At 34.7% G+C, this 27,724-nt stretch overlaps 1 protein-coding gene and 1 long non-coding RNA gene across 2 annotated transcripts in view; both read right to left on the reverse strand.

The window, feature by feature from the left end:
• Positions 1-22,521, reverse strand: part of LOC120128671 — a 30,546-nt gene extending 8,025 nt beyond the window's left edge. Inside the window, exons 1-2 of the mRNA XM_039146308.1 lie at positions 22,442-22,521; positions 22,239-22,337 (exon numbers count right to left, since the gene is read on the reverse strand). Coding sequence (XP_039002239.1) covers positions 22,239-22,337; positions 22,442-22,521 — 179 coding nt within the window. The remainder of the gene's footprint in view (positions 1-22,238; positions 22,338-22,441) is intronic.
• A 4,144-nt stretch (positions 22,522-26,665) lies between these two features.
• LOC120128819 lies at positions 26,666-27,337 on the reverse strand. Its single transcript, XR_005516668.1, has 3 exons — positions 27,281-27,337; positions 26,923-27,177; positions 26,666-26,835 (listed from the first exon to the last, which is right to left on the reverse strand). It is a non-coding gene; the product is annotated as an uncharacterized LOC120128819 (long non-coding RNA).
• Between the last annotated feature and the right edge of the window lie 387 nt (positions 27,338-27,724).

Genomic DNA, 27,724 nt, shown 5'->3' on the forward strand with positions numbered 1-27,724 from the left:
AGGTTCGTCTAGGACCTAATGATCTCAAAGAAAGTAATGAGGAAAATGCTTCACTGCGAAGACGCATTAGAGATCTTGAAAAAATTCTGCACAATTGTCAAGTCAGAATCACTGAGTTAGAGCAAACTCTTGAAGGAACAACTGAACGATGGCAAAAGTCAACTGAGTTCTATGTCGAAAGAAGTAAAGAAAGAAGCAATATGGTGTTCGAGGCCATGGTACAAATGAGCGAGGTTGCCAGATATGTTGGGGAACTAGCTGTTGAAGCCGAAATAATTGAGCATCACGTTGATCCAGTTTCTAAGTGTGGAAAGAAGGTGTCATGGTTAATGAAAGAAATTATAGAGCTTAATAGGAAAGCTACGCCTTATCTGTAGTTCTGAACTATTATAAAGAAACTTTTGTATGCCGATGAAAGTTGTTCTATGACAGTTAACTTTTTGGGATCAATGTTTTTACATACATGCATTTTGCATACATTCATCATTCATTTCATAATTTTCGCTATGAATTATTATTTTATTTATTAAGTTAAAATTCATTAATTAAAATTTGAAAAAATAATATTAAAAGATTTTTCAATCGCAGTTACTCTGGCCAAAAGAGAAATACTACATCACTACGGTACTAGACAAGCTACTAGGAGAATTATGGATGATAAAATACAGCGTATTGAGGAACAGCATCATAAAGAACAAGAAGAAATGAGAATGAAGTTGGAAAAAATTGAAGCCAGTATTGTAAATTCACAAGACAGTATGATGAAGAAGATAGAGGACATGTTTAAAAGGCAGGCTATCAGTGGAAAAATGCATGAAAATCCTGTATCTTTTGATCAAGATCCTATGTATCCTTTAGGTTTTCCATCAGAACCAATTTATCATTCTGGTACTACCCCTATACAAATCAATGCTCGTACATCTGCATTACAAGAAGTCAAACCACATGAAGATCAACAAGTGGATCCTGCATCTTCAGGCAAAAATCCACTTATATCAGATGTGAAAATAGGGGATCTTAATACTGATCAGTTGATCCCAGATTTAAATGAGCTGAATGAGAAACAAAAAGTAAATGAAGAGCTGACCAGACAGATCAAGAGCTTAGAAGAATGAATGAAATCCGTGGAAATAACTGAGTCATTCTATGGGTTTGATGCTAGTGAGTTAAGTTTGGTTCCAGACCTAATCCTCCCTATCAAGTTCAAAGCTCCCGAATTTGATAAATATAATGGTACTACATGCCCTTCATCCCACATCACTATGTTTTGTCGAAGAATGGCAGGATATGTGAAGGATGAAAAATTGTTAATTCATTGCTTCCAGGATAGTTTGACAGGACCGGCTTTAAAATGGTATACTCAATTGACCAAAGCCAACATTAGATCCTGGAAAGATTTGGCTAAAGCATTTTTAGAGCAGTACCGCCATGTGACAGACATGGTCCCTGATAGATGGACTCTCCAGAATTTGGAGAAAAAGAATAATGAAACATTCAGACAGTATGCCCAGAGATGGCGTGACATTGCAGCCCAAGTTCAACCACCTTTGTCAGAAAAAGAGGCCACAGTAATGTTTGTCCATACATTGAAGGCCCCTTATTTAAATCATTTAATGGGGAATGCAACCAGAAATTTTGCAGATTTGGTCATTTCTGGAGAATTAATTGAAAATGTTTTGAAAAGTGGCAAGATTGAATCGAATGATGGGTCTAGTTCCAAAAGACCTACATACCGGAAAAAGGAGAATGAGGTCAACAATGCCAATTCTTACAGCAAAGATTCATCGAAAAGTGTTACAATAACCCAGCCAAGGGTTAAGAAAGAGGAAACAAACACTAATCGAGCAGAGTCCAGAGGATCTCGAAAAGAAAATGAAAGGTTATCTTTTACACCTTTACCAGTATCATATGCAGAGATCTATGATTCGCTGTTAAAAGCAGATGTTATACGGCCCTACCCTTTGGTTCCCATGCAACCACCATTCCCTCCTTGGTATGATACAAAGGCACACTGTATTTACCATGAAGGAATTACAGGACATTCTATTGAAAACTGTCTAGCTTTCAAAAGGGTGGTTCAAAATTTGATCAACACTGGGAAGTTGGAATTCAATACACCATCCGCATCAAGTCATCCATTGCCAAATCATGGAGATAAAAACGTGAATGCAATTAATGAAGAGAACAGAAAGAAAGCAAAGACTGACATTTCTGAAATTAAATCTCCATTTGTTTGGATATTCCAACAGCTTTCTTTAGCCGGTATAATTCCACAACAATTCAGGCCAAAGCAGAATGAAGGCAAGAATTATTGTGAATATCATCAGGAGAAAGGGCATAAAATTCAACTATGTCCTGAGTTTAGAAACTTGGTGCAAAATTGATGAACAACAGAGAAATAGAATTCTTTGAAGAAGAACCCGGGAAAAAAGAAGATGATGTTTGCTCATCAGAGGATTCTAAACCAAATCAAAGAATAAATGATCCTGTGATCATTAATGTGAAATCATCCACGGTGATTCCGGCACCAATAAGGCCAAAAGTAGTCATTACCACTCCTCTACCATTTCCATACAAAGATACCCGCAGGGTACCTTGGAATTATACTACCCATGTTTCAATGGTAGGAGGATCTGATTCTCTAGATAAAACATAAGAGAAAATACAGAGTTTGAGTACTACATTGACGTCTGAAGCAGTGAGCGAGGTCGGTTTCTTTACAAGAAGTGGGAGATGTTATTCTCCCGAAACATCCAATGCTTCAGAACAAGTGAAAGCAAAAGGAAAAGCCATGGCAATACCTCAGAAGGTATTTGAGGATGAATCCCTTCCAGCATTCAATGAACCTGTGACAGAAAAGCAAGCTCAAGAATTTTTGAAGTTCTTGAAACATAGTGAGTATAGTGTGGTTGAACAACTACACAAACAACAGGCGAGAATTTCTATTCTTGATCTTTTGATGAATTCAGAAGCGCATAGGAATGCTTTGATGAAAATCCTCAATCAGACATTTATCCCCGAAGATATATCCCTCAATAAACTTGACAGAATTGTGGGACATATAGCCGCCGACAATTACATAACCTTCACAGATGATGAAATACCAGAAGGCGGAATGGGGTCAGTAAAAGCTTTAAACATCACGACACATTGTCATGGTCATGTGTTGCCAGGAGTATTAATTGACAATGGGTCTGCTCTCAATTTGATGCCTCTAGTTACACTTCAAAGAATGCCTCTGGATCAATCACACATGAAGAGTTATCAGAATGTGGTACGAGCCTTTGATGGTACCCAAAAAGAAGTGCTTGGGAAAATGGAAATACCGTTATTAATCGGCCCAGTCGTGTACAATATTGACTTTGTGGTGATGGACATCCACCCCACATATAATTGTCTATTAGGGAGGCCATGGATTCATTCAGCAGGAGCCGTTCCTTCTTCGTTACATCAGAAATTGAAATTTGTTGTTGATGGACAACTAATATGCGTCAGTGCTGAAGAAGAAATCATTGCGTCTGTAACAAGCGATGTTCCATATATCGACACCAATGATGAGGCTCTTGAATGCTCTTTTCGAGCTCTTGAATTTGTAAATACAACTTTTGTTGCAGAAGGAAGGAAAATTCCATATCCCAGATTATCTGATTGCACCAAGATGACAGTACAACAAACTTTAGGCATCGGAGTTAAAGCTGGGAGAGGTCTAGGAAAGAATCTTCAAGGGATTTCAGTTCCTATCAGTATAAAGATGAAAAAAGACCGTTTTGGGCTGGGATTTAAGCCCAATCTTCAGCAGAAGAACAAAGAGATGAAAAGAAGATGTGAAGACAGAAAGGCAAAATTGAAAGGAGGAGAAATCCTTTGGAAACACATGTCTTTCCCACAGTTGAAAACCATATTCAGATCAGGGGGAACAATTAATGTGGAACAGCAGCTTGTTGAAGCCTTTAAAGAAGAAAAGTTGACGAAAGATCAAGACATAGTTGAAGAAGCTATGAATGGATTATTTATCAACATGATCACTAATAACAACAAGACTGGCAAGTACTTGGATATGATTCGACCATGCTTTCCTGGAGAAACACTCACCAACTGGACCACTGAAGATCTTCCTATAGTTTTTAATATTAATGCAGAGTAATATTCAGAACTAATCTTTATGTTTAGCTCAAAAATATGAAAACTTTTTGTTATCTTGTAAAAGAAATTATGTTAAATATAAGAAGTTTTCTTTAAAATTTTCATATGGCAATCATTCTTTACATTTTCTTACATTTTTACATTTATTTATTTTCATAAATTTACTATATTCTTTCGGAAATGTTCCGACTTAAATTTGCAGGTGTCACCGTGTTAATAGCATGTTTATTCCTAGATTTAATCCAGTGATAAATTTAGAGCAGCCTATATGTCTGGAAGAAATCAATGGTTGTGAAGATGAACTGGAATGTGATATTCCTACTGAACTATTAAGATTGGTAGAAAAAGAAGACAAACAAATTCTACCCCACAAAGAAGAGGTTAAGACTGTGAATTTGGGAACAGATGAAGAAAGAAAAGAGGTGAAAATTGGTACCACTCTGACATTCCAGATAAAACAAGAATTGATAAATCTCCTTCAAGAGTTCAAAGATATCTTTGCATGGTCTTATCAAGATATGCCTGGTTTGAGCACAGATATAGTGATACATAAGCTTCCAATCAATCCAGAATATAAACCAGTCCAACAAAAGCTCAGACGAATGAGGCCAGAAATGTTGTTGCAAATCAAAGAAGAAGTGATGAAACAGATCAATGCAGGTTTCCTACAGGCATCTAAATACCCAGAATGGGTAGCCAACATTGTTCCCGTACCAAAGAAAAATGGAAAAGTTCGAATGTGTGTGGATTACAGAGATCTCAACAAAGCTAGTCCGAAAGATAGCTTTCCATTACCCCACATAGACACACTGGTGGACAATACTGCATGGCACGCATGGTTTTCATTTATGGATGGCTTTTCAGGATATAATCAGATAAAAATGAATCCTGAAGACATGGAAAAAACAACATTTATAACCATGTGGGGCACATTCTGTTATAAAGTGATGCCATTTGGATTAAAGAATGCAGGGGCAACATATCAAAGAGCCATGGTAACTTTGTTTCATGACATGATGCACAAAGAGATTGAAGTATATGTAGATGACATGATTGCCAAATCCAGAACAGAAGAAGAACATATTCAAAATCTGAGAAAGCTTTTCCAGAGATTGAGGAAATATCAATTAAAGCTTAACCCTGCTAAATGCACTTTTGGGGTAACTTCTGGGAAACTCTTGGGATTTGTGGTCAGCAAAAAAGGAATTGAAATTGATCCAGATAAAGTCAAAGCAATTCAAGATCTTCCACCACCCAACACAAAAAAAGAAGTTCGAGGCTTTTTGGGGAGATTAAATTATATATCTCGGTTCATTTCTCAATTGACTGACAAATGTGATCCAGTGTTCAAATTACTTCGAAAGAACAATCCTGAAGTCTGGAATGAAGAATGTCAAGAAACTTTGGATATTATTAAGAAATACTTATCCAATGCCCCAATTTTAGTATCACCGATGCCTGATAGACCATTAATTCTCTATTTGACGGTCTTCGAAAATTCGATGGGATGTGTACTAGGACAGCATGATGAATCAGGAAGGAAAGAAAAAGCTATTTATTATCTGAGCAAGAAATTTACTGATTGTGAAGTTCGATATCCACCAATACAAAAATTATGTTGTGCTTTGGTGTGGACTACTCGAAGACTCAGACAATATATGTTATACCATACTACTTGGTTGATATCAAAACTTGATCCTTTGAAATTCTTAATGGAATCACCAGCTTTGACAGGCAGAATGGCTAGATGGCAGATGTTATTATCTGAGTTTGATATTATCTATGTCAACCAAAAAGCGATAAAAGGAAGTGTCATAGCTGATTTTCTGGCCAGTCGTGTATCAAATGATTATCAGCCTTTGAACTTCAATTTTCCCGATGAAGATTTGTTGTGCATATCCATGAATGAAGAAGTCAGAACAAATGATGAATTTGCAACTTGGAAGCTTTATTTTGATGGAGCATCTAATGCTTTGGGACGAGGAATCGGGGCAGTGTTGATTTCTCCAGAAAATGTTTATTATCCCTTTACAAGCAGACTGGAGTTCTTTTGTACCAATAATATGGCGGAATATGAAGCTTGTGTCATGGGGTTAAAAGCAGCTATAGAAAGAAAAATCAAATTTCTCAAGATATATGGAGATTCATCGTTAGTGGTGTATCAATTGCGAGGAGAATGGGAAACAAAAGATCCCAAATTATTGGAATACCGAAATTTTACACTCGAATTAGTGAAAGAATTTGAGAGAGTTACCTTCAATTATCTCCCTCGAGAAGAAAATCAAATGGCATATGCTTTGGCTACATTAGCTGCTATGTTTCAGGCAAATAAGAAAGTTGATATGATGCCAATCAAAATGCAAGTATATGAAATTCCTGCACATTGTTATAGTGTGGAAGAAGAGGTAGATGGTAAACCATGGTATCATGATATCCTGCAATATATCAAAAATCAAAGTTACCCATCAAATGCATCGGAAATTGATAAAAGAACCTTGAGAAGAATGGCTGCTGGATATTTTCTTGATGGAGAGATTATGTATAGAAGAAGCAATGATCAAATGCTATTGAGATGTTTAAATACCAGCGAAGCTCGAAACGTCATTGAAGAAGTACACAGTGGAATATGTGGAACACATACAAATGGTCTTTCCATGGCCAGAAAAATAATGAGATATGGATATTATTGGGCTACCATGTACACAGATTGCATTGATTACGCAAGGAAATGTCATAAATGCCAGATATATGCAGACAAGATTCATGTACCCCCATCTCCTTTACATGTAATGACAGCACCCTGGCCATTTTCTATGTGGGGAATAGATGTCATTGGGGCAATCACACCAAAAGCATCAAATGGACCTTGCTTCATCCTTGTGGCAATTGATTATTTTACCAAATGGGTTGAAGCTGCTTCATATACCAATATTAAGAGATCCACAGTCTGCAAGTTCATAAAGAAAGAGATAGTTTGCCGGTATGGCCTACCAGAAAGGATCATTACAGATAATGCTCTGAACCTGAACAACAAAATGATGACCGAACTTTGTGCACAGTTTAAGATCAAACATGCAAATTCAGTGGCATACCGTCCAAAGATGAATGGGGCAGTTGAAGCAGCAAATAAGAACATCAAGAGAATCATTACAAAGACTACTGAAACTTACAAAGATTGGCACGAGAAGTTACCTTTTGCTCTATATGCATACCGAACTACTGTTCGAACATCTACTGGGGCAACGCCTTTTTCTTTAGTCTACGGGATGGAAGCAGTCTTACCAATTGAAGTTGAGATTCCATCGCTTCGAATATTGAGAGAAATAAAATTGGATGAATCTGAATGGATCCAAGCTAGATTTGATCAATTAAACCTTATTGAGGAGAAAAGATTGAAAGCTATTTGCCATGGACAGATGTATCAGAAACGGATGATGAAGTCTCATGACAAAAAAGTACATCCAAGAGAATTCCAAGAGGGTGATCTAGTATTAAAAAAGATTTTGCCTATACATAAAGATTTCCGTGGGAAATGGATGCCTAATTGGGAAGGACCATATGTTGTGAAAAAGGCCTTTTCCGGAGGAGCGTTGATCTTGGCAGAAATGGATGGAAAAATTCTGAGAAATCCAATAAACTCGGATTCTGTCAAGAAATATTATGCTTGAAGAAAAAAAAAATAGAAAAAGGAAAAGAAGAAAAAGAAAAAGAAAAAAGGGGTCAAGGTGAAAACCCACAAAGGGCATCTTGTAACCAAAGGAAGGATTTGAGTTGAAAACCTGAAAAGGCGGCTCAAATGTAGGTTGATATTAGGCATCTGGCAATTGAACTCTCTTAAGATTTTGATGGTTTGGAAGAAGCTTCACATCTACAAGCATTTTGACAACGATTGAGATCTTCCAGACAAAGGCTTACATCATTACTCTAAGTTGTGTCAACTTGATTAAATTAGAAATACTTATGCTTATAATTTGTTGAGACATTTGAATTTTTATTATTCTTATGATTGCCAGAACTTTGAATACAATTCTATCTATTTCAAGTTCAATTTATTTGAGATTCAATTTATTTTTGGAAATTCAATTTATTCTTTTCTATTGAATTAACATAATTTTGAAATAATTTAAAGATTTCTGAATATCACTTTATGTTAATATTTTTGAATACATGGAATACAAAGTAAGCAACTCATCACTAGCTTAAAGCCATGAACATCAAGATTGTTACAAGTGGTGCTATCGACAACGAGGTCGAATCCGCTAATTCTACTCATCAATTGCTCCAACCGATCACCATTCAGTTCTTGCACATCTGTTTTCAAAGATATACTAAAACAGTAGAAGATGATCTTTGTAGTACTGATTCCAGCAAAAAGAAACAAGACATTGATATCACTAGGAAACATGTTTCTATACAAATCCTTGTATATGGTTTTTAAGGAAACCTATAAGCATTTCCACCTCATCAGGTTCAAGTGGAGTAACTTTATTCCTTCCAACCCATACTAGATTCCATTTGCAGCACTCATCAAGAACATACTTCTGGAAACTCGAAAGTAGCTCTTTGTCATAAGCTTCAAGAACATTACAAATCTTTTCTATCAATTTGGCACTTTTTGGTACATAGTTATAAACAAGTTCAACTTTGTTCTTGGATCCCATGAAGGCCATCACTTCTTTGTCAATGGAAAAGCATCAGAACATAGCATCTTCTGGAAGTGTTCTTTGAGTTATCTGATCTGGTTGGACAGAACATAGCATCTTCTGGAAGTGTTCTTTGAGTTATCTGATCTGGTTGATCATAACATAGCATCTTCTGGAAGTGTTCTTTGAGTTATCTGATCTGGTTGGACAGAACATAGCATTTTCTGGAAGTGTTCTTTGAGTTATCTGATCTGGTTTGGCAGAACCAATCATTGAATTTGGAAGATGAATTTGCTAATAGCATCTTCTGGAAGTTTTCTTTGAGTTATCTGATCTGGTTGGACAGAATCAATCATTGAATTTGGAAGATGAATTTGTTAATAGCATCTTCTGGAAGTGTTCTTTGAGTTATTTGATCTGTTTTGGTAAGAACTACAGAACCAATCATTAGAATTAAAAGATGAACTGCATGATCTTCTTCATTAAGAAGTTTCTTTTCAAGCTTCTTTTGCTTATTCCTTTCCCAAAAATCATAGCACAAGTTTCGCCTTTGCTTGTAACTGGGATCATCACATAATGGCTTCCCATCTTTTACCGGAAGAAAGCTATTTGAAGTTTCAACTTCTGAGAATCACATTTTTGTCAAGTATAACAGTTTATCTCTTCATCAGAATCAGAAGTCAAGATTTCTCGGTATTAGAAGAACTATCGATATCTGTGAAATCATCTTGAAAGGTCACTTCATAATCAGATGAGTTGTTATCAGAATCAACATGTTGCCAGAATGCAAGCTTTTCAAGAGTTTATACTATTGAGTTTTATTCTCAAGAGGTTTTGTGACATTATATCTACATCTACATTTGTCAAAGGTGATAGATTCTTTGATTTGAAGAAGACAGATATATTGGGTTTTTACAATTGAAGAAATACTCAATTCACCCGTCTGAAATCAAACAACTTAATATTCATGCATCATATTTAGGCATTTGCAAAAATAGATGCATTTTCATTCATTTTTGTTGAATTTCTAACAGGAATTTCAAAAATTTTAGCAAAGATTCAAATTTATCATTTGAAGGATCAGCTTTTCCAGTTAGAGTTCATAATGAGAAGAACTCGTCATCTGAAGAAGGAAGAAGAAGTTCATAATGAGAAGAACTTGTTCAACCTTTTGTTTAAATTCATCACTTGATGGATCATTCTTTTCCAGAGAAGAGTTCATAATGAGAAGAACTCGTCATCTGAAGAAGGAAGATAAAGTTCATAATGAGAAGAACTTGTTCAACCTTTTGTTTAAATTCATCACTTGATGGATCATTCTTTTCCAGAGAAGGTTCATAATGAGAAGAACTCATCTGAAGAAGGAAGAAAAAGTTCATAATGAGAAGAACTTGTTCAACCTTTTGTTTAAATTCATCACTTGATGGATCATTCTTTTCCAGAGAAGAGTTCATAATGAGAAGAACTCGTCATCTGAAGAAGGAAGATAAAGTTCATAATGAGAAGAACTTGTTCAACCTTTTGCTTGAATTCATCAAATTGATGGATCATCGTTTCCAGAGGAAGAGTTCACAATGAGAAGAACTCGTCATCTGAAGAAGGAAGAAGAAGTTCATAATGAGAAGAATTTGTTCAACCTTTTGCTTGAATTCATCATTTGATGGATCGACATTACCAGGTAAAGTTCATAATGAGAAGAACTCATCTGAAGAAGGAAGAAAAAGTTCATAATGAGAAGAACTCATCAAGAGCCTATTCAACCTTTTGAATGACTCTATCACAAAAAGGAGGTCATCATCATCCCCAGCAGAAAGTTCATAGTAAGAAGAACTTATTTGGAGAAAAAGAAGAATTTATTCAATATCTCCATTATAATCAAGTGAAGCCAAATGGATAAAAAATTTTATTATCTTTTCATCTTTGCCCTATTCTTGTTAACACAATAATGAGCAAAGAGGGGCAGCTGAAGATATTAATTTTTTATCCATATTATTATTATTAATATTATTATTATTATTATTATTATTATTATTATTATTATTATTATTATTATTATTATTATTATTATTATTATTATTATTTTATTATTAAATATATTAAATACATATAAATTACAAACCAATTACAATTCAACCGGCCCAGTTACAAACCAACTGAAACCGGTCCAAAACTAACTAGAAACCCTAAATGTTTAGGTTTCCAGTTAGGGTTTCCTAACCCTAATCATCCTCAGCCGCCTCATCACAGCCGTTGGATCTGGCACGATCCAACGGTCCACACTCATCCAGCACAAACCCTAGGGTATGATACCCTAGGGCCACGCGGCCGCCGCTGCTGCTGATTCCAGAAGCCCTCACCGCCTCCGCCGCTGCCACGTCCCAACCGAAGGCTCCAGAAGACAGAATACCAGCCGTCCACGCCATGGCTACTCGGTGAGTCACCACTGGTAGTCCGGTGACTCACCGAGGCCCCCTCTTCGGACCGGTCCGACGGCTACAACGGTGGTGGCTATAAAAGCCACCACCCCACCTGCGAAAAAAAAAAGAAGGAGAGACAGAGACAGAAGGACAGAGACAGAACCAAAAGAAAAAAAAAAGAAGGAAAATAGAGAGAGATATAAAACTACCAACGATCTCAGTCAGCATCAACCACAGCAAGGAAAAAGAGAGAAGAGAGACAAAAAGCTTACCCTGTCATCGGAGAGCCCCAACCGTCACCGGATCTCACCAAAACTTCGAAAAGCCGAAGGTATTATTGTAGATTTGCTCCGATTGGGAGCCTTTTAATGAAAAAAAACATCGGAACCGTCATTAGGACGGTCCGATCTACATTTAGGATGAAAAATATTTTTTCCGGCCACCGGAAACGGTGGCCGGCGGCAGAAATCGCGGCGGCAGACGGCTGCCGGATTCCCTCCGGTGAGGGAATCTAGAGAGAGGCCAGAGAGAATTCTCTCTCTCTCTCTCTTTCTGCTAAAAGAAAAAAAAAGGAAAAAATGAAATGGCTGGCCCTTCGGGCCAGCCGGTTTGGGACTCTTATAGTCCTTCCCGAACGACGTCGTTTCGGGAAGGACTATGCGCGTAATTATAGAAAAGTTAAACCCCGTCCGTAGTCCTTAGTACTTGTAAACTTTACATTTTGGTCACTAAACTGAATTCATAATAATTTTAATTTAGTCTTTGAATTTTAATTTTATTCATTTTAGTCCTTTTTATTAAAATAATATATTTATGATAAATTACAAATTCAATCCCTTAATTTTAATAAGTAATTTTTTAATCCCTAGTTCATATTTTAAATTTATTCTATTATAAAATTTGAATTTTAAATAATTACACTTTGGTCACTAAATTATTAAATAAAAAAAATATATTTAAACCCTATAATTTCAATTAATTAGTAATTAGTAATTAGTTTTATTTTTATAATTTAGTTATTAATTTTATATGTCTTTATTTATTTTATTGTTTTTAAATATATTGTTTAATAGAATTATTATTTTATTATATTGTTAAATATTTTGATATATATTCATAAATATATATAATAAATATTAACTTTTAAATATTTATTTTTAATATCGAAGAAAAGGACAGTCTTAATACAACTGGATGTCCTATTCTGATGTTTTAAAATTAAACAATATTATTTAAATTAATATTTATCAATATCAAAGAAAAGAGCTGTCTTAAGGCACCTAGAAGTTCTTTTCGGATATTTTTAAATAAGTATTTTTTTTTTTACAATTTTGAAATTATAAGATTATAAATTAAATATATTTTTGAATTTTTAAATTTTAATAATAGACAATTTATAATTAAAAAGTACCAATTTTGGGCGTTGTAGGGGTGCTAATCCTTCCCTAAACGTAACCGACCACGAATCCCTTTTTATTATTAAAAAGAATGAATTTTTGGTTATAAAACGCAGATCAGTTCAATTTTTTAATTGATGTTTTCTTAAAACTCTTTTAAAAAATAATTTTTAGGTATTCGACCTACCTGATCCAAAAAGGCCGATGGCGACTCACAAATTATTTTCAAAATTATTTATTAATATTAATTTCCCCGCCAAATTTTAATATTTCGTGCCCGGACGAAAACCGGTTACGACACCTACCATTTCATTTCACATGCTCATCTTCTTCTCCAAAGCTGCGTGGGTTTTCTCCTAAGGTAAGAGAAAGCTTCAATTCAATCTTCAAGCAATTTCCTTAGTATTTTGAGTATGCTGAAAATAAAAAATTGTTATATGTGAAAAATGTTATTATTTGGTACCAATATTACATGATAATATTGTTAGTGTTCAAGTTCATCTTGAGTTGATGAAGGAGATGTTGATTTCTTGTGTATTATGGGTTATGAAGAGTTAAGTGATTTTAAAGAATTGATGAAGAACCTAAGGATGAGGTTAAAGAAAACAGTTTATATTTTGAATTTAGCAGTGGGTTTGAAAATTCATCAGAAATTATATAAAAATAATTTGGAGGTTATTTTTATATATTTGTGTTCATATATCAATCTAGTTTTGTTTAAAACAAACGGGGATCAATTTTAAGGTGTATAAAAAAATATGTGAATTTTTAACCAAGGAAAGGTCAGAAAAAAATTGGACAGCAGATTCTGCGAAACAGATTATGTTGGTCAACTTTGAAAATTCACCATAAATTGTATAGAATGAATTAGAAGGAGTTATTTATATGGATAGATTCGTATTCGAGTCTACTTTTCAAAGGAATAAGCGGAATTAAATTCCAGTGTGTATATCGATAAAAATTATTGATTCTTTAAAGGTAGTGTGAGTTGTCTGAATATGTAAAATTGATGGGTTGTTGTGTAAGTGTTATATAATTTATGTACTATGCTGGAAATTGTTGTTTGGGAATTGAAATGAGTGTTAGATGTGAAATATGACTATTTTGAAAGTTTGAAAAGATTTGTGATTTAAGTACAACATTTGCATAGTTGTGGTACTCAAATGTAGTTATGCTTTTGTAAAAGCATTTGAATTGTAATAATTTCAATACTGGAATTTTTGTATTGAAATTTTAAGTGGTAAAACGGTGAAGGACCTTTTTGAGTAAATTGGAAAAGTTGGTTCCAATATTAAAAAGAATTAATAAGAGTTAAAGTAGTTGGTGGTGAATAGTTTGAAGTATGATTATGGAAGTTATTTTGAAAATATGTTTATGTTAGTACAATACTAATATATATATAGGTATGAATCTATATTTTGTACAGATCGTGATTTACTCGGTGTTCAAAGCAATTCGAGTATGATTATGGATGTTTTATACATCATCAGGAAGACTTGCGATAAGTCGACCTTGTTTATGTTGACATGATATTTATGTCATATATCATATATTTGATATATTCTAAATAAGTCAAAGGTTGATTATAAAATGCATTGATCACTGATTTTTGTATATGGTGTTATCATGAACATATATGATTTTTATCATGAATAATAATGTGGGTATGAACTGCCCAATGTTAAATGATATACTTTGCCATGGATGGATCGAGTAAAATTGACTATATGCCCAAGTATGTTATTGAGGATCATTGGTATTAATGGCATGCCATAGAGTCTAGCAGTTGCATATTAGGTAGCACTAGAGTGTCTAGAGAAGGCACATAGTGCAGGCCTCAAAGTGTCTAGTGAAGACACGGTACAAAACACTACGGTGTACTAGGTGGATAAATCCAGACCTCAGCACTTCAGTGCAATATTTGACTCCTATATCGGGTTCCTCATACAGTTATGCTATGGGCTATGGTTTATGATTTATTGATTAAATAATGGTAACCAGGTAAAATAAGCTTACAAGCTTATGGGATTAAATGGTATGTATTTTGTTAAAATAAGCTTACGAGCTTATCTGATTAAATGGTAAGTATATTGGTAAAATAAGCTTACGAGCTTAGGGTATAAATGGTAAAAGATTTTATCTTATTTTGATCATGAAAAAATATTGGATATCTTGGTAACATGATTTTATGACATTTTGAATTTGACATTGAAATTCATGCATGAATTGTATTGCACTGTTTATTGTTTTAATTGCCTCACTAAGTATATACTTAAAGTGTGATGATTTTCACGCGTAGGTAAAAAGTCAGTAGTGGATTAAAGAGTTCAAAGTGACATCAAGCATCGAGGAGTATATTTCAATATCAGTAAGACATCATATGATGGAATTTGACTTAGATAGTGGCATGTAATTAATAATCTTCTATTTGTTTTGTTGAACAAATTTGGAAACAAAATGGTAACTTTATAGTGAAGAAATGTTAAATTTTTATGTATTTTCGGAAGTTACTGTAGCAGTTATTGTAGCAATAAACAGTACCCACGTTTTAAGAAAATTTCCAGAATGCTTTAAGAGTACCAATACCCTGCTACAAGAACTGATACCCTCACCGTTAACTGTTCATTGTTCACTGTTCACTATTCATGGCACTATTAATAAAAAAATCTTTTGAATTAAATTTATTATAATGAAACATAATTTATATGATATGATATTTTTATAATATCATTTACTATTTTAAGCAAATAAATTTTAAATCACTTATGAATTGGAAAATGGTTTTACAAATTCGGGTGACATCTATAATCTGTATAGGTATAAATGTAACACCCATAACTCATATAATTATACATATACATATTATAGATGTCACCCGAATTCCAAAAACCATTTCCAATTCAATTTGTGATTTATTTAAAATTTATTTTCTTAAAATGGTAAATGATATTATAAAATATCATATCATATGAATTATGTTTCATTATAACAATTTAATTCAAAAGATTTTTTTATGAATAGTGAACAGTGAGAGTATCGGTACCTATAGTAAGGTATCGGTACCCCTGTAGCATTCTAGAAATTTTTAAGCGTTGGTACTGCTCACTACTACAATAATTGCTACAATAATTTCCGAAAAATACATATAAAACTCATAAAAATTAACCTTTCATCACTATAAAATTTTTATTTTATTTCCAAATTTGTTCAACAAAACAAATTGAATATTATTAATTACATGTCACTATCTAAATCAAATTCCATCATAGGATGTCTTATTGATATTGAAATATACTCCCCGATGCTTGATGTCACTTTGAACTCTTTATTCCACTACTGACTTTTTACCTACACGTCAAAATCATCACACGTTAAGTATATACTTAGTGAGGCAATTAAAACAATAACAATGCAATACAATTCATGCATGATTTTCAATGTTAAAAATCAAAATGCCATTTTATCATATTACTAGCATATCCAATATACTTGTCATTTATCTCATATACTTACCATTTATCTCATAAGCTTGTAAATTATCAAAATAAGATAAAATCTCTTACCATTTATCCCATAAGCTCATAAGCTTATTTTACCAATATACTTACCATTTAATCTCATAAGCTCGTAAGCTTATTTTACCAATATACTTGTCATTATTCCATAAGCTCGTAAGCTTATTTTCCAGTTTATCTTTTATTAACCAATAAACCATAAATCATAGCCCATAGTATAACTATATGAGGAACCCGGTATAGGAGTCAAATGTTACACCGAAGTGCTGAGGTCGAGCTTTGCTCCCCTAATAATGCACCGTAGTGCTAAGGTCGGGATTTACCCACCTAGTACACCGTAGTGTTTTGTACCGTGTCTTCACTAGACACTTTGAGGCCTGCACTATGTACCTTCTCTAGACACTCTAGTGCTACCTAATATGCAGCTACTAGACTCTATGGAATGTCATTAATACCACTGAACCTCAATAACATACTTGGGCATATAGTAAATTTATTTGATCCATCCATGGCAAAAAATATCAATACCATTTAACATTGGGCAGTTCATACCTGCAATATCATTCATGATAAAAAATCATATACGTTCATGATAACATCATATGCAAAAATCAGTGATCAATGCATTTTATATTCAACCTTTGACATATTTAGAATATGTCAAATATATGATAAATGGCATAATATCATGCTGCTATAAACAAGGTTGACTTATCGCAAGTCTTCATGATGATCTATAAAACATCCATGTCTAATTTCATGCATGTATTGCACTCACCTTGACACTTTATATCTTTCAAAATATGTGTCTCACTATGTCCACAATAAACCTTTTTTATACTCGACTTGCTTCAATCGCAAATCAATCATGATTTGTATAATTCACAAATTCATAATAATACATATGTTAGTATTGTACTAACATAAACATATTTCCAAATTAACTCCATAATATACTTGAAACTATTCACCACCAAATACTTTAACACTTATTAATTCCCTTTAACATTTACACCAACTTTTCTAATTTATTCAAAATGGTATCTTACCATTTATCTTCAATTCCAAGCATCCAAAAATATATTCAAACATTTAAACATTACTCTTCATCTTCAAATCTCTTTCCACTTAAATTCTAAAATTTCCATATTCAGACAACTCGCACTACCTTTAAAAAATCAGTATTCTGTATTGATATACATACTGGAATTTAATTACGTTTCTTCCGTTGAAAACTAAACTCGAATACAAATCTATCCATATAAAGAACTCCTTGTAATTCATTTTTGTATAATTTATGGTGAATTTTTAAAGTTGACCAACAGAATCTGTTTTGCAGAATCTACTGTCCGATTTTTTTTTACCTTTCCTTGGTTAAAATTTCATATATTTTTGTATACACCTTGAAATCGATCCCCGTTTGTTTTAAACAAAAATAGATCGATATATGAACACAAATATATAGAAATAACCTCCAAATTATTTTATATAATTTCTGATGAATTTTCAAACACACTGCTAAATTCAAAATATAAATTGTTTTCTTTAACCTCATCCTTAGGTTCTTAATCAATTCTTACAACCAATTCTTTAAAATCACTTAACTCTTCATAACCCATAAAACACAAGAAATCAACATCCCCTTCATCAACTCAAGATGAACTTGAACACTAACAATATTATCATGCAATATTGGTACCAAATGATAGCGTTGTTCACATATAACAATCTTCTATTTTTATTATACTCAAAATCCTAAGGAAATTGCTTGAAAATTGAATTGAAGCTTTCTCTTACCTTAGGAGAAAACCAACGTCTGCTTGGAGAAGAAGTTGAACAAATTTGGATGAAATGTTACGTACATTTCATCTTAGTTTACATTTCATTCCACTTTAAAAGAATATAATATTCATTTAATTGATATAAGACCAAATCACCCTTAATGAATCTTCTTTTTCACCATAAAACCATGACAACTCATCCTTATCATATTTCAAAGTCAAATATGAATTAATTTGACTTTATTTCTAAAATTCCCTTGAATTTTCAAAAATTGCGTTTTAGTCACTAAATTCCACTGTTTCGATTAAATCTAAAAAATTGTACATTTCCAAACCAAATTTCTCTGATCCAAAATATTAAAATAATCATTCCAACCATTTTATAACATCCTTCCAATTTTTATAAAAATCTAATTCGATCCGAATTACCGATTCCTTATCGGACTTTAACCCTTTCTAATTTTTCTTTACTAAAATTCTAAATCCAAAAATATAATTTCTATAAAACCTCACTCTCAAGAGTAAACTATCTATTTATGGAATAGAATTCTTTTTAGGAAATTGAAATTTATCACTTAATTTCCTAAACGTTTCCCCAAATTTTCTACTTTGACCATCAAACTTTCAAAATTTTCATTTTGGTCATTATCCAAATTTTTGGGGTATTACACACTTAGTTTTTCATTTGCACTGAAAACACAAAATTTTGTTTTTCCAAAGCGACTTATGCTGATCAAATATTATCTTTGAGATTATCTTGAATTATCTTTACTTTATCTTCAACCTATTTCCATAAATCTGGGCCAACAAGATTTTGATCTTTTAACTCGAACACATTCAATGGTGTTCGATATTTTCTCCCATATAAAGTTTCATATTGAGCCATCTTATTACTCAATTAATAACTGTTATTGTAGGAAAATTCTACTAAAATCAAATACTTTTCTTTTCCCATGATTCCTTGGAATCAATCACACATGCACTCATCATATCTTATAATATCTAAATAGTACTTTTTAAATTACCATCCTTCTTTGGATGAAAGATCGTACTGAAATTCAATCAAGTACCCAAAACTTTATGCAAATATTAAAAAGAGTTAGGCTGATGGCTTATCAGTTAGCATTAACTTTGGGGGTAATTGAGATCCAGAGTTGGACAAAGTGCACAATGTTTTTCATGTGTCGATGTTTGGAAAGTATCGATCAGATCCTTCACATGTCATTGCATCAGAGAAAATTAAGATCCAGCCAGATTTGATATATGAAGAAGAACCAATGCGGATCTTGGCTTGAGAAATTAAAGAACTGAGTAACAAGATGATTTCTCTAGTCAAAGTGATTGAGCAAAATCATAATGTCGAGGATGTTACTTGGGAAAGAGAAAATGATATGAAGAAATAATATTTACACATCTTCATATCAGATTGAAGATTTGGATTAAATAGCTTCCAAATCTAATGATTAAAATGATCTTCACAAAATACTCAAATTAAGTAGGAAAAATCGGAATTCAAAAAGTTGGCAAGACCAAAAGAGGTTTTAACATAAGGCGAGTACATCCTATTCATCTTGAGTTATCGCAGAAGAAGTCTATAGTTAAGGCGTGGGCATGTCTTAACAATCAGTACAACCCTAAATTAGGGTTACGAATTTACAATTGAAAGTTCAATCCTTATAAAAAGGGAGTTAGTGTTTTCATGGAAAGTTTTAAAATCCGAGGACGACTTTTCTTAAGGAGGGGAGAATTGTAATACCCAAAAAATTTAGATAATGACCAAAATGCAAATTTTGAAAATTTGATGGTCAAAGTATAAAACTTGGAAAATATTTAGGGAATTAAGTGATAAATTTCCAAAAAAGAATTTGATTTTCATAAATAGATAGTTCACTCTTGAGAGTGACGTTTATAGAAATTATATTTTTTTGATTTGGAAATTTAGTAAAGAAAAATTAGAAAGGGTTAAAGTCGGTAAGGAATCGGAAATTTAGATCGAATTGAAATTTTACAAAAGTTTGAAGGATGTTATAAAATGATTGGAAATATTATTGTAATATTTTAGTTAGAGAAATTTGGTAGGAAATGTGCAATTTTTCAGATTTAATCGAAATAGTGGAATTTAGTGACTAAAACGCAAGATTTAAAAATTCAAGGGGAATTTCATAAATAAAAGTCAAATTAATTCATATTTGACTTTGTAATATGATAAGGATGAGGTGGCTTGGTTTTATAGTGAATAGGAAGATTCATTAAGGGTGATTTGGTCTTATCTCAAGTGAATGAATATTTTATTCATTTAAAGTTAGATTAAATGTAAATTGAGATGAAATGTACCTAACATTTCATTTCACATTCTCATATTCTTCTCCAAAACTGCGTGGGTTTTCTCCTAAGGTTCAGTTTTTAGTTTTCAAGCAATTTCCTTAGGATTTTGAGTATGCTGAAAATAGAAAATTGTTATATGCGAAAAACGCTATCATTTGGTACCAATATTGCATGATAATATTGTTAGTGTTCAAGTTCATCTTGAGTTGATGAAGGAGATGTTGATTTCTTGTGTATTATGGGTTATGAAGAGTTAAGTGATTTTAAAGAATTGATGAAGAACCTAAGGATGAGGTTAAAGAAAACAGTTTATATTTTGAATTTAGCAGTGGGTTTGAAAATTCACCAAAAATTATATAAAAATAATTTGGAGGTTATTTTTATATATTTGTGTTCATATATCGATCTAGTTTTGTTTAAAATAAACAAAGATCAATTTCAAGGTGTATACAAAAAGATATGAATTTTTAACCAAAGAAAGGTCAGAAAAAAATCGGACAGCAGATTCTGTTGGTCAACTTTGAAAATTCACCATAAATTGTACAAAATTAATTAGAAAGATTTCTTTATATGGGTAGATTCATATTCGAGTCTAGTTTTCAACGGAATAAACGAAATTAAATTCCAGTGTGTATATCAATACAGAATACTGATTCTTTAAAGGTAGTGCGAGTTGTTTGAATATGGAAAATTGATGGGTTGTTGTGTAAGTGTTATATAATTTATGTACTATGCTGGAAATTGTTGTTTGGAAATTGATATGAGTGTTAGATGTGAAATATGACTATTTTTAAAGTTTGAAAAGATTTGTGATTTAAGTACAACATTTGCATAGTTGTGGTACTTAAATGTAGTTATGCTTTTGTAAAAGCATTTGAATTGTAATATTTTCAATACTATAATTTTTGTATTGAAATTTTAAGTGGCAAAATGGTGAAGGACCATTTTGTGTAAATTGGAAAATTTGGTTCCAATATTAAAAAGAATTAATAAGAGTTAAAGTAGTTGTTGGTGAATAGTTTGAAGTATGATTATGGAAGTTATTTTGGAAATATGTTTATGTTAGTACAATACTAACATATATATAGGTATGAATCTATATTTTGTACAGATTGTGATTTACTCGGTGTTCAAAGCAATTCGAGTATAAAAAGAAAGGGTTATTATGGATAATAATGAGGCACATATGTTGGAAATTATAAAGTGTCAAGGTGAGTGCAATACATGCATGAAATTATACATGGATGTTTTATACATCATCAGGAAGACTTGCGATAAGTCGACGTTGTTTATGTTGCCATGATATTTATGTCATTTATCATATATTTGATATATTCTAAATATGTCAAAGGTTGATTATAAAATGCATTGATCACTGATTTTTGTATATGATGTTATCATGAACATATATGATTTTTATCATGAATAATACTGTGGGTATGGATGGATCGAATAAAATTGACTATAAGCCCAAGTATGTTATTGAGGATCATTGGTATTAATGGCATGTCATAGAGTCTAGCAGTTGCATATTAGGTAGCACTAGAGTTTCAAGAGAAGGCACATAGTGCAGGCCTCAAAATATCTAGTGAAGACACGGACTTGTTAAGTATTCGCCAAGAACTGGGCTAAGTCTAGTGGTCTCGGTAAGTTCGATACTTCGTATTGAACCTTTTTGTCGAACGCTTACACTAATGTCTCAGACCCAAGTTTCTAGCCCGTGACATTCTCCCCCACCGAACCTAGCGACGCCCTCGTCGCTGTACTCGACGATCCTGGGCAACACCATCTTGGATACTCTTCAGTGCCTTGGCTTGTTTCGATCCTCCCATACGAATTGCTTGCCTTGGTTTTTGTCCCATGTAACTTCACGATCTTTCACGCCATACTTCACATCAACTTGGTTGCCTTTTGACACCTCCACTAACGGCTGTGTTTGCTTTGGCTCTTGCCACCAAGTGATGAGATGGGCTAGCACACCCACAAGTACATCTCTACCGTAGGAACTCTTTCCTACAAGTCTTGATTTGTCTCAGTTTGGACCCTCCCGGCCCTGCGGCAAATTCTTGGATCCCATACAAACTTTGTTCCCTCCGGGTCAAAAGTTAGGTCTTGCCTGACATACATTCGCTTAGAACGACAAATCAAACTCAAAAGAACACAAAAATAGTGTTGAGATGTACCTTCCCCTCTGATTAGTTTGCATTTACTCCAATTTACGTCAGCCCTTCTTGCTCCATGAAGTCTGACACTCCCCGCATTGAACCCTTGTTATTGGAGTTCTTTGCACAACCATGCATCGACACTTTCTCACGGCAAATTTCGATGCCCCTTCTTGTATCCTCCCTTCTAGCACGAAGGTTGGAGATCACTTCACACCTTTGAAATGGGTGGTGTCTCCTGCATTTGGCTTCTAATTGCCTTGACAGAAATGAATTGTACTGAGCTAAGTCTCAACACCCCCTCGATCATTGGTTCGTCCTCTTTTCTAGATAACTCGATCCTGGGCTCATCCATCACCTTGGATAACTCGGATCCCATTGGGTAGTCTTGCAACACTTCTGGCATCTTAAGTTTGCGCCCTCTCATTTGCTCGACTCTTACTCTTGGCTTAGCATCTTCGGCACTTGAACTTGTGCCACGACTACGCACATCTTCCCCATATCCACCGTCTGGTTCATCATTGAGTTGACTTATTCTGCCACTCGAGGAACAACATTCCTCATATTCTGACTTGCCTTCATCGCGGAATCTCCTGCCGCTACTCTCGACTTTAGGTTTTGCTTTGGAAGTCTTCTTCTTGACTCCAAATTCTTTGATGGATTCGGCGGTTATCAAGGCTTTAGACAGCTCCTTGATTTCCCTTTGCTCCAACACTCTCTTCGCACATGGCTTTAATCCGAACATGAAGGTGAAGAACGCATCTTCTTCAGTCAAACTCGGGACTTTGAGCATGAGTCTTCTGAATCGACTCACATACTCTTTAAGTATCCCCTTATGCCTGAGACGTCTCAACTTGGACCACGCCTTCATCTTGGCATACTGTGAGCGAACTTGCTCACTCTGCACCCTCGGCTTGAAGGCTTTATCATTAACTATCGCACCGGGTCCTTTCCTGTGCTCGACTGCTTTGACACAGGCAGTCTCGTCACGTCTCGATCTTGGGCGAACTACTTGACAGCTTGTAGTTGCACCATGCTTGCCCCTTGATTCGGCTACTTTGGAACATGTAACCTCACCAAGGCTTGCTCCTGACTTGATTATTTTATCACTCACAATCGCATCGAGCTTTCCTCTGGGTTCGGCTGTCTTTACCTCAGCAGCCTTGCCTCGTCTTAATCCTTGCTTAGTCGTATTGATCCCCTCAACCGGACCAAGTCTTTTTATTAACTTGGCAGCTTTACTTGTGCATCTGCCAACTCTCGCTACTTCTCCTTCTCCCATCATCCTCATGATGGTTGCAAGGTGACGCTTCTCGGGACATCCTCTAATCAAGTGAGGACCATCACAGAAGTAACACTTCAGTTTTTCCTTGCTTCCCTTCTTGTTCACACCGGACTTAACCTTGTCATTCTTTCCCGATGGCTTTCCTTGGCTACGAACAGTCGCTGACTCACATTGGCCACTCAAAGAGCTTTCTCTACTATCTCCCCACTGCACCTATTCCCGGTCTCCCCCATTATTGCCACTATCCCTGGGCATGAGTCTGGACGACATATTGCTACTTGGCTTGACATCTACAAGCTTTGTCAGCGTTCCGGCTACAACTATGGCCTCCGAAAGTCTCTGGGTTTTTTCTTGCTCTCCCCCGAGCATCACCCTTGGTCTAAGTCCTTCCAAGAAGGTCTTGAGCGCACCCCATTCACTCATTTCTCCCTTGCATATGAGTAGCTCTCTCTTGAGCTTATCCACCTCGTTCCTCAAATTCGTTACCTTGGCTTCTTTGGCATTACTCTCTCGAACCGTCTCCAACTCGTTGAGAACTCGTTGCGTCTCGTCCTTGAATATGTCCTCTATGAACTCCAATTTATCAAAGCGGTACTCCACGACACCCTGGGTCTCCTTGACCTCATCCTTGGATTGTTCAAGTGTCCCGACCCTCTTCTCCCACAAAGTTGAGATTTCCTCTAACTTGATGAACCTTTGTGTGTGGAAAGCCAAACCTTCCATCAAATAGGCCCATTTCTCGTCGATTGTCAGTTTTTCTTGTTCCTCATCAAGACTCTCTTCGTCTGCATGAGAGAACGTGTTGCCTCGCTCGAACATGCTTTCAGCGTCACCATCGAGCCTATCTACTTTGAGAACTGGCTCCCCTTGGTGTGCTTTTGTTGCCTCAAGCATTTCTTGTGAACTCATCATGGCATCCTCATACTTGGACACCGATGATGTTCTCAAGTCCACCGGACTCTCTTCCCGTTTCCCACCATGGCACTCCTTGCCTTTGCGTGCGGAAACTCCTTTTTTCTTGTGCCCCATCTTAATTAACTTTGCCAACTCAATTACGAATGTAAATTGATTGAACAGTAAGTAAAACAAACTTACCCGGTTTCGTACCTTCCACCTAACACGGTCGAAACGATCGTTATTTGCCCACAACGACTAGCTTTGATACCACTTGTCACGCCCTCAAAACTTCGACGCCTCAAACCATCGAAATATCAGAGTCAATGACTGACGGGTTGTGCGGCCTTAGACGCTTCTTGACGCTCCTCAATCTTCTCTGCGACTAAGTAAGCCTTACCCAAGCCTAGTGAGCATGCAAACTCATAAAGGTTGGAACCAAGCCCTCAAGGCTTCGGATTGCGGAAGTTTTAACACCAACGTGGCTACTCCGAACCACAAGGTCGGACTATCGTATGAAAGTACTAACACGAAGGTGGCTACTCCTTGCCACCAAGATAGGCAACAAGAACAAAGGACAAAGAACTCAGAAAGAATAGAGCAAATGCCTCAGAGTTATATTACTCTCTCACAAAGAGAATAATGGAATAAGTGATTACAAATGAGGAGAACTCTCTATTTATAGTTGAGTTCCCTCTCAATCGATGGCCAAGATCGTTTTACATGAAGGGCTAAGATTGATTCCCACCTCCCTTAAATTAAGGAAATCCCACCTAACATTATCCTTCTAGAATCCTCCAAGGAACGGGCATAATCTGATGGTTCTAGGCAAGCCCAATAGTCTGTATTATTCTCTTACATATATCTGTACACATGTCTCGGTTCAAATCCACAAGCCTTGACAAAACTGCCCCCATCGCCCTCGTCACTTCTCTCGGATGCCTCAGAATAGATCCTTCACGGACTTGTTAAGCATTCTCCAAGAACTGGGCTAAGTCTAATGGTCTCGGTAAGTCAGATACTTCGTATTGAACCTCTTTATCGGACGCTTACACCAATGTCTCTGACCCAAGTTTCTAGCCCGTGACAATATACTTAGCATGTGATGATTTTCACACGTAGGTAAAAAGCAGTAGTGGGTTAAAGAGTTCAAAGTGACATCAAGCATCGAGGAGTATATTTCAATATCAGTAAAATATCCTATGATGGAATTTGACTTAGATAGTGTCATGTAATTAATAATCTTCTATTTGTTTTGATGAATAAATTTGGAAACAAAATGGTAACTTTATAGTGAAGAAAGGTTAAATTTTTATGAATTTTTATGTATTTTCGGAAGTTACTGTAGCAGTTACTGTAACAATAAACAGTAATGAATAGTACCTACGTTTTAAGAAAATTTCCAAAATATTTTATGGGTGCCGATACCCTGCTACAGGAATTGATACCCTCACTGTTCACTATTCACGACATTATTCATAAAAAATCTTTTGAATTAAATTTGTTATAACGAAACATAATTTATATGATATGCTATTTTTATAATATCATTTACTATTTTAAGCAAATAAATTTTAAATCACTTATGAATTGGAAAATGGTTTTACAAATTCGGGTGACATCTATAATCTATATAGGTATAATTATACAGGTTATGGGTGTTACAGTCTCTAAATTTCAGCTGTTGCTAAATTCTTTCTATAAACCCTCTCAATGATCCCCAAGTAACAATCAATAAGCAACCACAAAAGTCTAGTAAAAACGTTCTAAGACATAATTTATAACATAAAACTTAATTAGTACATATATCACATGTTAAATTGCCATGTTTCGATCGAGTCTTAACCGTGTTTAAGGCGTGCTATCATTGTTTAAACACGTTTATGACATAAATTGACGAAGCTTTTCTATAGCGAGTCTGAAACTCCATTAACACTACACCAAATGGCAAAGGAATCATACCTTCAAATATAACAACAATATAACTTTTACCATAATCAAACCACAAGATGAAAGAAAACAATAATCAATCCAAGCAAGGAATGGTCAAGCAGCGTTCATTCACATCACAAGATCATCGAAATACTTGTTAGCAAGATACGGGAAGCATTGAATCAAGGGTTATAAAGAAAAACATACCCTGCGCCTGATGAAGCGCTGGAGTGGATCACGGTTCCTCCCGTCAGTAAGGGATCGGACTCTCACGACATGAGAGTGGATCGCACATGAAACACAGTATTGCATCTTCACATACAGCTTAGGCAGAGTGTACGCTACACATGATTGACCAAATAATGATTTCAACATAGGCAATGAAACGAGAAAGTTGGAATGTAATTGAGAAATTAAATGAAAATTACAGTCATAGACTCAGGCTTCCTGGACATCACTAACAGCAGCTTGTTCGACAATGTTCCTCACAAGAAATCTCTTGATCGACTTATCCTTTAATATTCCAAACAATGAAAAAACAAATCAAAAACGGAAAAGAAAAGCCATCATAAATTATAGATGAAAATTGCATTGGGGCAACATTTGCCACAGTTAGAGCAGCGGATGAATTTGACATGGCCACGGCCATGCTTGTTGCGGTCACCATTCCGACGTTTGAAGGTCTACAAAACAATAGAGATACGCTTGGAGTGATCAATTTTGTGAACAAAAGTACTAAGTTTTGATAAAGAATCAGAAGCCTAAGTAGAGATAAAGTGATCTGACCATGATTAGAGGAAGAAGTGTAGATCATGTGGCTCTTTGCTTCCGCCCGCTAATAACTAGGGCTTGTGAGAGGACTGGGAAAAAATACGCTTTTATACTTGGGCGAGTGTAGTGCATTGAAACCCTATTTTGTTGCTTAACGGTCAACGCACATTCGTACTTATTTCCCCAATGTTTCCATTTCTTTTAGTTATTTACGTTTTATTTTAAAACATTATAAATTAATCCCTCAACAAAATTTTAGTTTTTTAAATTAATTTATAACTAGTTTTTCTATTTAAAAATACATCACATGATAGATAAAAAAGTAATAATATTTGATATAATAATATCATATTTATGCAGAGCGTATTTCTATTAGTAAACATATTTATTAATCAGAATTGTATTTTTTTATAAATGGATATTGTCTTGAATTGATTATTGGGTATTTTTTTTAGAGAA

This window comes from Hibiscus syriacus, unplaced genomic scaffold (assembly GCF_006381635.1).
Source record: "Hibiscus syriacus cultivar Baekdansim isolate YM2019G1 unplaced genomic scaffold, ASM638163v2 tig00110482_pilon, whole genome shotgun sequence".
NCBI classification, from domain to species: Eukaryota; Viridiplantae; Streptophyta; class Magnoliopsida; order Malvales; family Malvaceae; genus Hibiscus; species Hibiscus syriacus.